Genomic DNA, 13041 nt, shown 5'->3' on the forward strand with positions numbered 1-13041 from the left:
ATGCAAGGACTTTAACAGATAATTAGGCCATGAGGACTTTGTCCTCATAAATGAATTAACGCCATTTTGGGGGGCATTAAAATGTCTGCCTCATCAGCGTCATGGTGGTGTACTTACTTTGTGACATTTAAAGATTTCAATGTGTCTTAAAATGAATACTCAAAAGAATAAATACTCCTGTGTGAGTAGTCATCACAGGAGCTTTGTGCCCCTTCTTTCCTGTCTCACATACTTTTGCCCTTCTGCCCTTACATCGAGTTGTGATGCAAAGAAGGCCCTCACTAGATGTGGCCCTTTGATCTTGGACTTTCTGGCCTAGAGAACCATTAACCAAATAAATCTTATAAATGACCTAGTCTGGGATATCATAGCAGCAGAAAATGGACCAAGGCAACATCTAAACTATCAGTGGACTAAAGGCTAAGAAAGCTTAAAAAGACTTGAGAGAATGAAGGTGATTCCTAAGTAAACTAATTGTCTTCTGGATAAAAGTGTAACACTCCTTAAAATGAAGAAAACAAAATCCAGACAGAAAATTGCCTTAGGCTGAGGAAAGAATGACAAGAGAAGAGAAAGGAGTTTGAAAAGTCACTCCTTGGGGGCTCATCCAAGACTGGAATAATTTGTGTTTAACCATAGTGAAAAGATCTTTTACTATATGGTTCATTGATTAAGTAGAGTCCTTAGCAAGATATTACCAAAGACAGGAATGAGACTGGGTGGAGGAATGAGGATAGCTTTAGCATGAAGGCTGCTCCAAACTGGCTCTGTAAGTTTAAGAGCAATTCTTGAGAGGATCAGCTAATTTCAACTAACTTAACTGCATTCAAATGTGGAGGAGTGAGTCTTCCAAATTTGAAGAACTTCAGTAAAATCAAGTACTACAATTATAAAATTCACTTAGTGAATAAGTATCTACTAAAAATTACCAAGCATGCAAAGTTAGAAAAATACAATGGCATGGAGAATCTTTAGTCAACAGGAGCATACTCAGAATGACAGATGATAGGATTAGTAGACAAGTTAACATAAATACATGTGTCCAAGTTGTAAACAAAAGCATTATAATGGTGGAGAGAGAAATATAATGTATAAAAGAACACAAATAGAGCTAAAGATGAAAAGCATACTATATGAAATAAAAATATACACTGAATAGGATTAAGAGCTCAGACAGATTAAGAAAAGATTGATGAACTTGAAGACATAGCTATTCAAATGATTGGAACTGAAATATAATAAAAAGAAAAATGAAAAAAAGGCTAAAATCTTGTTTCATCATCAAGCAGTCTAACATAGGTAAGTGGCTTCCTGGAAAGAGGAAGGAGGGAATAGAAAAAATAATTAAAGAACTAATAGCCAAAATGTTCAAATTCAATGAGAATTATAAACTCACTGATTCAATAGCTTGATCAACCCAAAAGAATGGAAGCATGAAGTAAACAAAAAAAAAATATATTTTTTGGAGAGGATTTTGCTATAGGGCGAGTGCACATGCCAGAAAGACAGAAAGAGACAGAATGCGAGAAATCACCCATCAGGGGATGATTTAGAAAAATCACCATGCCGCAATCCCTTCTCTAATCTCCTCTCTGGATCTTGGGCACACATGCACACGTACCCTGCGTGAGTTTAAGCCACAGGGTCCGGACTCTAACCGTGGTGGCAGACATGGGAGTTCAGTGACATAGCCATTACGTTAACTATTGGTCCCCAAAATAATATGTTTTAAATTAAATTAAAAATAAGACCTTAAAATTAACAGTGAAAGACATTCATTCAGAGGCTCAATAGTAAGAAAAAGCATAATATTCATCAAAAAACATAAAGGCAAGAAGGCAATGGAGCAATATCTGTAAAGTATCTTTCAAAAATGAAGGCAAGGTAAGGGCTTTAGAGTCAAATAAATGCTGAAAAAATTTGTCACTAGCAGATCTGCACTGTTTTTTAGGCACAAAGAGGGTACCAATTAGAAATGTGGGCCTGCAGAGAGAGATAGCACAAGAAATGGAAAAATACATTGATAAATATGTTAATATATCTCTTTTTCTAATTTTTAAACACTTACTAGGCAACTGACTACTTAATAGCAATGATAATTTATGTAAAAGTACAATGTGTGTATTGACAGCAAAAAGACAGGAGAAGGAAAATGGACGTTCACTTTTGTAAAAGTCTCAGACTATAAAATGGCATAATATTGGGTCATTGGGAAGGTCATGACACATTTTTGCATAGAAAAAAATAGAAAAATATGTCATGACATTCTCAATGACCTAACAGTATTTGAAGATAGGCTGTGATAAAGTAAATACACAAATTGTAAACTTTAGGGTTTATAGTAACAGAACTAAGAACATCAGTAGTGGAGAGTAGGTGGAATAAATATCACTCTATTCTAAAGAGTGAAGAAAAGCTGAAAAAAGGAACAAAGATACTAGATTTAAACCATATCATACTGATAAATACATAAATACCAAAAGACTAAACTTAATCAAAAGGCAGAGATTGGTAGGTTGGCTAGAAAAGATGAAGTATCTAAGAGCTGTCTACATGAACCCACTTTAAATATAAGGCTCAAGTAAATTAAAAGTACAAGTGGGGTGGAAATAGATATGCCATGCAAACATTAACGACAACAAAGAAAAGAAAATTGGAGTAGCTATGTTGATGATAGAGAAGTTTTCTAGCAAGAAATTTTACCAGGGATAAAGACAATTTGTAATGATAAAGAGATCAAGACATCAAAAACAACAATTTTAAATGTTTATGCAGAATTTCAAAGTACATGAAGCCAAAATTGGTATAACTGAAAGGAGAATTAACAGCACATTTCTAATAAGAAATTTCAACCAGTATAACAAGTAAACAGAACTAGGAGACATGACTCAGTTTTTATAGAACACTCCCATCTAGTAAAAATAGAATACTGTATGTACATTCTTTTCTAGGGAAAATTTATCAAGTAGACCATATCATAGGCCACAAAATAAGTCTTTTTTTTTTTTTTGAGAGATTTTTGACATAGGGCACATGTGCTCACCAGAGACACAGAGAGACAGAGAAACAGAAAACGAGAAATCACTCCCCAGAGGATGGGCCACGCCACAATCCCTTCTCCTCCATTCTCCTCTTGGGAGCTTGGGCACACACTCACATGTATGTGGTATGAGGTTTAAGCCACCCAGGCCTTGGACTTGAACTATGGTCGAGTATGTGGGAGTCCAGCAACATAAGCATTATGCCATCTGCTGGTCCCAACAAGTCTTAATAAGTTAAAAAATACCCAAAGTATGCAGAATATGGAAAGTATGTTGTACCATATAATTAAATTATAAATCAGTAACAAAAATATTTGGAATTCTGAATATTAGAATACTAAATGACACACTTTTAAATAACTCATGAATAGAAGAAGAAATGACAGGAGAAATTAAAAATTGTCTGAATTGAACAAAGATATGAACGATACACCAAGATGCCTGGGGTCCAGCTAAAGTAGCACTTGGAGAGCATTAAAGCATTGCATTTTTTTCATTAAAAAAGAGCTGTCTCAAGTTAATAATGTAAGCTTCCACATAAGAAAACAGAAAGGATGAACAAACTAAACCCAAAATAAACAAAAAGAAATAATAAAGAACAGAAGTCAATGAAATTAAGGGCAGATACATAATAGAGAAAGTCATTGGAACTCAAAGCTGGTGCTTTAAAAAGATCAATAAAACTGACAAACCTATGAGCAGAATTATCAGGAATCGAGAGAGAAGATGCAAGACACTCATTTCAGGAAGGATAGGGGGAAGGATAATGGCATCAGTACAGGTCTTGAATAAATAAGTCTTTAAAATAAAGGATGAACAGTTTTTTAGCAGTATAAATTCTTTAGTCTTCTAAGTCCTCTATCTTGAATAAGTACCTCCCATATTCTTTACATTCCTGGGTATACAATTTTTGTAAGTATTGTATACAAGTCTTAGGACAATCCTATGGCAACAAACCTTTGTAACCTTCCTCCAGGTTCAGACGTGATCATTTAAAAACATGCGTATTTTTTTAAAGGAATTATTTAACTTTGTTTGTTTATTTATTTAAATTTGACCAGAGAGGGACAGAGTGACGGAGAAAGAGAGAGAGGGAAAGTGAGAAAGCAAGGTCTGGGACTTGAACTGTGATCGACCATGTGGGAGTCCACCTGCTGGTCCAGAAGGCATGAGTTTTTTTTTTTTTTTTTTCTTTTTTTGGGGAGAGGTTTGCTGTAGGGCGCATGCACTCGCCAGACAGACAGAGAGAGACAGAGAGACAGAAAGCAAGAAATCACCCCCCAGGGGAGATGGCCACACCGCAATCCCTTCTCCATTCTCCTCTCAGGATCTTAGGCACGCATACACACGCGCCCATTGTGAGTTTAAGCCACCGGGTCCGGGACTTGAACCGCAGTCAACTACGTGGGAGTCCAGCGACAGCCATTATGCTAACTGCTGGTCCCAGGAAAGCATGAGTTTTCTGAGGCTACTGATTTAGCTCATGGTAAACTGACTGTAATCTGGGTGGGTTGGTGAGGGACTCAATCCTGAGCCACCACCATCACTACACTTGAGTTTCTTGAGATACCCAGTTCCTTGAGAAATTTGGGCTGTTCCTGTAATGCTACATTCCTCTTCTGTTGGTGCCTTTCTGTCCCATGCTTCTGCAGATCATCAGGCTTTCACCCCTCAATTTCATCTACCTTCTTCCTGACCCATCCTGCCCTCTAGCAGTCTTTTCTGGGATTGGCATCTCCTGGTGCTGTGAAATTTATGAACTCAGTGACCTTATCCATGGTAGCCCACTTTCTTTCCTCCTTTTCAGGACTTGAAAGCCTACCAAAGACATGTAGGATTGCTTTTTGTCTCTCTGCCAGGCTTTGCCATCACTCCTTCAGTCTTCTCCACACGCCTTCAGGCAGGTCATAGATCTCGGGCTCAGTGGAACCCAAATGGACAAGTAAGCATCGTTTCCTTTTCTTAGACCCTCATGAACTTTACAAGTGATTGCCTTGAGAAGTGAGGTGAGGGGATAACCTCTATGGAAACTCTGCTTTTCTGAAATTCACTCAAGAAATATGTTTTGAGCACATAACTACATGCCAACACTAATCTAGGTGCTACAACTCATCAATGGATAATAAGGATCTAGTATCCTTGGTATACAAAATGAAAATCCGAAGGTTTTTTTTTTTTTTCTTTTTCTTTTTTTTAAAGTGTGTGTTTATAAATGTGTATGGTAAGTACCTAAAACTACTTTCAGATAAGGTTCTTTTGTCTTCAGTTTCTACTGCTAAGTGCCTGATTTCCACCATGTTTCCAATTCAAAATTTGAAGAGAAAATGCCCAATTGTTTGACTTCATCTGTCCAGATCTGGCAATAAGATATTCTTTATCAGGGAGTTATAGGAGAGTGCCGTTCCTGTTCAGTCAGATAGGGCCATGTGAGGAGGTGGTTTACAGGTTTATAGGGCTCCCCCCCACCCCAAATCAGGGCAATGGAAGGTCCTCTTCATTTTGAAGGGACTCTGAATGGGCAGGGGGACACACATAACATCTGGTCAAAATTACTGTGAGCACCCGATCCATATTTCTCTGTATGAAGTGCAATATGCTATGTTTACCTTAAAAAAAAAAAAAGAAAAATCTTTTTCCTTAGAAAGAAGCTGAGAGAGAGGGTTTCCATCTCAGAGCTAGTTCAGCATCTTAGAAATGGTAAATTTAGTTTCAAAGGTGTTTGTTGTGTGGTTTTCAAAGAGGTACATGAGTTTGTAGATTCTTATTTACTGAGCTTAAGAACATGAACAATGCAAAGAGGTGACCTTATAAATGATGAGGTTAGAAGAGTGTTTGTGGTTTTAGTCTGCATATGTGTGAGTCTGTGCATGCCTGCTGAGGCTATGGGTCCAGACAGGGCCTGCAACTTGGCTGGTTTAGGATGCTTAGTGCCACTTCTGAGAAACGAGGCAATACAGGGCGCAACTCTAGGAAGCCTGAGGAGAATCTTGTGGAAAAGAAAATGGCAGAGCCACTTTTACCTGCTTGGGTCTGATGGAGAGAATATGATAAAGGTTCAGTGTGTTTTAAACAGTAGTTCAGTTAACCCCGGACTCTTGGATTCAAAGGCCTCAGCCCAGCACTTTGGTTCTTTCATGGTGACAATGGGCTGAGCTGAATACTTGCAATCTTGTACCCTCCTTTCTTGGTGAGACCCTACTAGCTTCAATGTTACTTTCCTAGGACTAGTGAGGAACAAATGAGGAAAAATCAATGTCAACTTCTCATGGTGGCTGACACTAAGTCAGTCCTCTGTGAACAGGTATTAGCTATTTTTTGGGGGGAGGTTTTTTGCTATAGGGCATGTGCGCTCACCAGAGAGACAGAAAGAGACATAGGGACAGAAAGCAAGAAATCACCCCCCAGAGGGGATGGTCACGCCGCAATCCCTTCTCCTCCATTCTCTTCTCGGGATCTTGGACATGCACGCACATGCGCCCGGTGTGAGTTTTAAGCCACCGGGTCCATATATATATATATATATATATATATATATATATATATATATATATATATATATATATATACACTTTATATGTATATGTATAAAAATATATATACATGTGTGTATATACACACACACACACACACATTTATATGTAGATGTATGTATATGTATGAAATTGTTCCAAGGCAGGATATCATTTTAATCCCTTCGGTAATTCATCAAATTTTTTTTTTTTTTTTTTTAAAGAGAGGGGTTTTTGCTATAGGATGTGTGCACTTGCTGGAGAGACCGAGACAGAATGTGATAAATCACCCTGCAGGGGGAATGGCCGTGCCACAATCCCTTCTCCATTTCCCCCTGGAATTTTGGGCAAGTACGCACATGCTCCTGGCATGAGATTTTAGCTGCTGGATCTGGGTCCCGAACTGCGGCTGACTGTGAGTGTCCAGCGATGTAACCATTATGTCATTTGGTGGTCTCTCTCAAAATATTTGTAGCCCCCTCTTCCTCCCTAAAGTTATTCCCTTTATATGTCTTCAGTTCTTCTGATATTGGGACCTATTTTATCTCATAATTCTTTTATTTCATTTTCTGTATTTAATATTCCATCAGCTATTCAAGCATATTTTTCTTTTTCTAGACTTTATTGATATAGAATCATGAAAAAATTATAAAATTTTAGAACTAATTGTGTTGTTTTACAACTAATTAGTTGTTTTACTACTAATTGTGTTGTAGGCAAGTGAGGGAAAATCTTTTAATAAAAGGATTTCTATATTTTTAATTTTAACTTTATGAATTCTGTCCTAGTCCTTTTGCTGTAATGTCTTCGATGATGCCTATAGAACTCACAGTAATAGTAAAAGTAATAACCTACAGGAGCTTCCTCTCCTGCAAAATTTTATTTTCCTTTCAAGAAGATAAGAAAGGAAAAAAGTAGTCTAATTTCTTTTCTCTTTGTAGAAAACATTAAATTATACTGTCATTTTTCTAATACTCTGTTAGAAATTCACTTTATTAACATTGATAACTGGTGCTACAAGCCCAAGATATTCTCGTTATACTGACAGAACAAATGAAAGTGAAGAAGGCAAATCTAGCATCTAATTTCAGATTATATGTAATTTAGCAAATCTTTTAAGATAAAGAAGGGTAGGTTAGGTTAAAGATATTTTGGTATAGGCTGAAAGTTATCTTCCTTGAAAGAAAGATCTGAGAATCTAGTCATACTTTAAAAATGTGTGCCAGTGTTTATTTAGAACCCCTTCTATTTTATTAGACATAGGAACAGTAATTTCACCAGCAGGAAATAAATGTACTCTCAATACAAGTATGTTTGCCACTCCTTCCATTGTTGTCCATTGCAGACATTTTGGACCCAAGGTAAGAATCCAAGTGAGAAATAAGGAGCATCCAGTCCCTGATGATTCTTGTAAATCTTGTTCAACTAGATGAAAGCTTCTGCCTGGAGGAAGAAGTGCTGTTCCTCCCGGCTGGCTTCATGTTTATTTCAGTGCTCTAAAGAACTTTGTACGTGGGCAGTGGCGGTCTGTCGAATCAGGCTGCAGGACAGGAGTTGATGCTCACTGCGCCACTGACCAGGGCTGCTTTACTGAAGCTCACTGGGCGCCCATCGATCACAAAGTGGCGGATGCAGCCTGTGAATGGTTTGCCCGGGATCAAGCGTGGTGTCAGTAGTGACTCTGAAAGGAGAAAGAAACAAAACCAAAAAATTGTTGTTGAGGCAATCTCACTCAAATATTCCTTCTTCGTAGAAATACACACAATAACACATCATCTCTTGATTAAAATACACAATAACTCTCACATCAACATCAAGGTTTACTTCTCAAAAACGCAACAGTTGGCCCTCCATATCCAAGGGGTGCAGATCCATGGACTGAACAGCTGAGGGTTGAAAATATTACCTTGTTGTTGACAGGTACTATAGTTAGTTGGTTGCATTTGTGTTGATTATGTACAGACTTTTATTTTCTTTGCCATTATTCCCTAAATAATACAATATAGCAACTACACACCATTTACATTATATTAGGTGTTATAAGTAACCTAGAGATGACTTAGAGCATATAGGAGGGTACGAGTAGGTGATGTGCAAATACTATGGTCATTTTATATGAAAGACTTGCTCATTTTGTTTATCTCTTGGATTTTGGTATCTGTTGGGCAATTCTGGAATCAATCCCCTGCAGACTCAGAGAGATGACTGTAGTTCTGATCAACTTACTTCTAAGGAATATTATTTGCTTTTCAAGTAATATGCACATGTGTTAATTTTAATGTTTTACCACATATTCCATGATCAAATTTCTGTCTACTGCAGCTGTCTCCCAAGGCTGAAATTTACCGCTGACATGTAAAACCACAGCAACAAATTTTTATCATTTAGATATGCTTTGTAAGCTTAATTTCTACAGGGCTTCAGTTATTTTGTATGCTTGACTGTGATGGGGAAGAGATATTTTAGCTTCCACCCTCCTTTTTTTTTTTTTTTTTTTATAATTTACTATAAGGCCCATGTGCTTGCCAGAGAGAGAGAGAGAGAGTGAGCGAGCACCCTCAGGGTGCTATACTGAAATCCCTTTTTATCCACTCTCCTCTGAGATTTCAGGCATGCATGCACTCATGCCCAGTGAGTTCCCCAAACCGTTGGGTCTACCACTCCCACCACTGAAGCCACTTGGTCAGCCACGTACATGGGATTCAGACACACCAATCATCATGCCACTGGTTGGGCCACTTACACACTATTTTTGGACTTAATGTTTCTGCTTAATCTGTATCCTTGCCATTCACCCTTAAGCCTCCACATTTTTGCCAATCTCATAAAATATAATGAGAAAATAATGAATTCAAATAAGCAAAATTTAATTTTTCTGAGCTCAGGACTTAGGAAGTCTGTCTAGGATAACGATAGCTAGACTCATCTTTTTGTGGGCACAGGTGACCTGTGGTATGCCAGGGGAACATTCTACTCTTAATTAGAGATCTAAAAGAAGCCTTATGCTCATTAATTGTACAGACACAAATGTACTGGGATGATAGAAGCAATAAAATTTAAAGCAATTCAGAGAGCTTAGAAATACCATGAATTTAAAATCCATTTAGTCAAAGCTTATTATTATGTACAAACAGCTATGTGAGCAGCAGCAGATAAAAGACAGAAACCACTTAGAAATCAGTAACTCGGGAGAGAACATGGAACAGGTCAGCAAACTCAACATCATCGAGCAGCAGTAATGTGTGTTTTAAGCAATGTACAGTAGGAATATACAGAAGCTGTGTACTGCAAATAAATCATGGAAGTAACTTCTTATACTTAGAACGATAATGATAAAGTCTCAGATTCGGAAAGGGCCTGAGAGATCAATACACTTCAGTTATCGCCAGACTAGTAAGACTATATATATTCTTCAAGCCCGTGCAGTGTACTTCATTGTCAGGGAAAACTGAGTGAACAGAAAAGATTATGAAGAGTAGAAACATCTAATGGTTCTGTTCACTTTAGAGAGTAGATTTGAAACACGAGTGTTGATTTATCCCAAACCTGTCACCCTTTGGCTCATGGGGGAAATCATCTGGAGGTAATAATGCATGCAGTGATCTTGGTCTTCATAATTTACCACACGATTAATTCTAAATAGTGACAATAAAGTGCCCTAGGACCCTCAATAACTGACTGATAAAGTCAAAACACGACTTTAAGGTAGATTGTTTCCCAGGTTGAAGGGTTGACTATATACAGAATAATACAGGATTTTCAGTAAAGAAATAAATAGTTAGACTTGCATGTGGGCCACATGAACTTAAAAAAATGTTTTTTAAATTACCATACAGTAATTTTGACTTTTTTGGTGTACAAATCTATTTTCTATTAGTCTTATATATATATTAACTTTTACTGACAGAAATGAATCACCAGGTTCTGAGTGATATAAGAGATTTCAAGAGAATTCAGTGCACATAAGGGTTTTAATTATGTCTAATTTCTTTAGTTATCCTTTTTCATGCCCTGGTTTTTGGTGTGATTTTCAGTGGAATTAATCTTGAACAGCCCAAAATGATATAATTAATTACACCCAGCTTAAATTATAATTGCTTTTGTTCTAGGTTGCTGGCATGATTCCCAGATGACATTAAAAGCTGTAATAGTTCAGTGGGTTGGTGTTTAGCTGTGCCCCCCGCCCCTCCCCCCCACACTTCTGCCAGTTCCTGGGTGCTAGCTCTTTAGCTAAGATTTGCTCTTCATTCTGTGTTTTTGACAGCCTGCATTTGGTTCAGGTATACCTCGCCAATCTAGTCAGTGGAGGTTAACAGCTCTTGGAGGGAGAGATGATGGTAGTGTGTGGTACTGGGATCAGACTATTTAAAAAAATGAAAATTAAAGAGAAATATTTATCTGAATGATGTGTAGAAGACAATTTGGGTGCAAAGTGAAGAACAAATACTATAACTTCCATGAGAGCTGGGAGGCCACGTGTGTTTTATTCATCTCTTGGAGCCCAGCACAGTGCTTAAAGAGACACTTAATAAATGTGTTAGTGAAGCTGACATCTATGCCAGCAGGGATTGTTTACTTAGCTGCAACAGTATTCTGAGGTAAGTCCAACAATGGTGGTATGAATACACGTTCTGGGGAAAAGGGGCATGTGTGTGTAAATCAAAGTCTGAGCTGAGTCCTAAAGGCCAGTAAATAAAGGGTTATATCGAGGGAAGAGTGGAATAAGTTGTTCTTTAAGATATTAGGGGAAGAACTTTCCTGGAAACTGAGGTGCAGCACACTTGTGTAAAGGCCTGGAACAAAGCACCACCGGATATTAGGGAACTAAAAGTCCTAGAGGTGTGGGGAGACCACAGAGGCGGGAAGCAGGGGACAGATGATCAAGGACCTTGTATGCTTTGCTGATCCTGTTAGCTCATGGGAACCTGTAAAGTATTTTAAACCATATCTTGATTTCTAGGAAAGAAGCAATGTACTGAAATCTAAGAACTGCTGTGAGATATCCTCCATATTGGACCTGCATGAAGTGCAGCGGTGACTTTTGCCAGAATCCCATTCAGAACTGAAGCCAGGACCAGGAGGAGAGGACTAGGAAATGGAGATGGGAGTGGACAGGGGGAGTAAAAGAGGGAAAGGGTTGCTTTTTGAAGGTCTCAAATATTTCTTTGGGAGTACTGAGTTACGGGAGTAAAAGAGGGAAAGGGTTGCTTTTTGAGGGTCTCAAATATTTCTTTGGGAATACTGAGTTTTCATCACTTTCAATACTAGTATCTGAAAAATTCACATTACAAAGCAGAAGAGCATGTACTTGTTACTATTTTGAAGTACCCATGGTGGGATGCTCAATTTGGTGCTTTCTCACTCTCTTAATTAAAGCATTAACTACCTGTACATTGGTCAGTTCACATAAATCAAGTTAGTAGATTATTAAAATCCTTAGCAAATTCCAGATGCAGAAGTTTGGTATCACCTTATATCTCTCCAGCCATAACATTCAGTTTTCCCAAGTTGGTAAAATGTGTAAAAAACAAATGTATTCAACATAAGGACATGGCGTCTGCTTTGGAGGGTTAAAACAATTGTAGGGGGTCCATGAGTGTCCACTATCGCCATCTTGGATTATACACTTTTCTTGGCAGCTAACAGCAATGATTACTGATGGTGTTTATAGAATTGCAGCTGGAACTTCTCTTAGGGAGCGTCACCACATAGGGACAACAGAACTTATGGTCTACAGCTGTTTTCGTAATTCAAACTAATCCTGGCCAGGAAGAGCTGTGCATTCTTTGCCACTAAGGAAGGAGAGCAATTATCAACAAACTTATAATTCTCCAAGGTTCTTGGATTCCAGAGTAGTATGACAACAGTAAATGAGTCTTTGTGTAGAGACAAAATAAAACACATATTTCATTGTGTGTGTTATGTGGAGGGCACCTGAAAGAAGAAGGACAGAGGAGAAAAATAAGCAAATATGGCAAGGGGAGGAGAGGTATCTCCTGTGGAATGCAGGGGTCTAGCTCTTATGCGTTTTTCATTGTGATCTTTAGATAGGGAATCACAACTTTCAGTATGCCTTTTTCCTATTAAAAGATACTGTATATAAAAACCTTTGAGTTATTTGGTGAATTATGAAAACACATGACTCAATTCTTAACACTATAAGAACAGTTATAAGAACTTAAACGGTGTTTTGGATTTAGAGACTTTTCCCTTTTAATAAACAACACATACCTGGAACACCTCCAACAAACACAGGTTCCCTGTGATCAACTGGTTTTGGATTCAGGGGTCCAACCACATGGTTCACTTCAGAGTCTACATCCAACTGAACCACATTCGAATCTCTAATAACTGAAATACAGGGCAAAGACTAGTCATTTGTGGCACTGGACTGATGAATTTTCACATGAAAGAGAAATTGATCACAGTAGACTAGAATAATTTCTCATACTTTATTCTATTATTGAAAAAAATATCAGTGATGTCTAACA

At 37.9% G+C, this 13041-nt stretch overlaps 1 protein-coding gene across 1 annotated transcript in view; it reads right to left on the reverse strand.

Moving 5' to 3' along the window:
* Positions 1 to 7755: 7755 nt before the first annotated feature.
* The window catches only part of LAMA4 (laminin subunit alpha 4), a 154230-nt gene continuing 148944 nt past the window's right edge, over positions 7756 to 13041 (reverse strand). The window contains exons 37-38 of the mRNA XM_006157017.3: positions 12782 to 12901; positions 7756 to 8231 (exon numbers count right to left, since the gene is read on the reverse strand). Coding sequence (XP_006157079.1) covers positions 8086 to 8231; positions 12782 to 12901 — 266 coding nt within the window. The 3' untranslated portion in view covers positions 7756 to 8085. The remainder of the gene's footprint in view (positions 8232 to 12781; positions 12902 to 13041) is intronic.

Source organism: Tupaia chinensis, unplaced genomic scaffold (assembly GCF_000334495.1).
Source record: "Tupaia chinensis unplaced genomic scaffold, TupChi_1.0 Scaffold000527_1, whole genome shotgun sequence".
Taxonomy (NCBI): domain Eukaryota; kingdom Metazoa; phylum Chordata; class Mammalia; order Scandentia; family Tupaiidae; genus Tupaia; species Tupaia belangeri.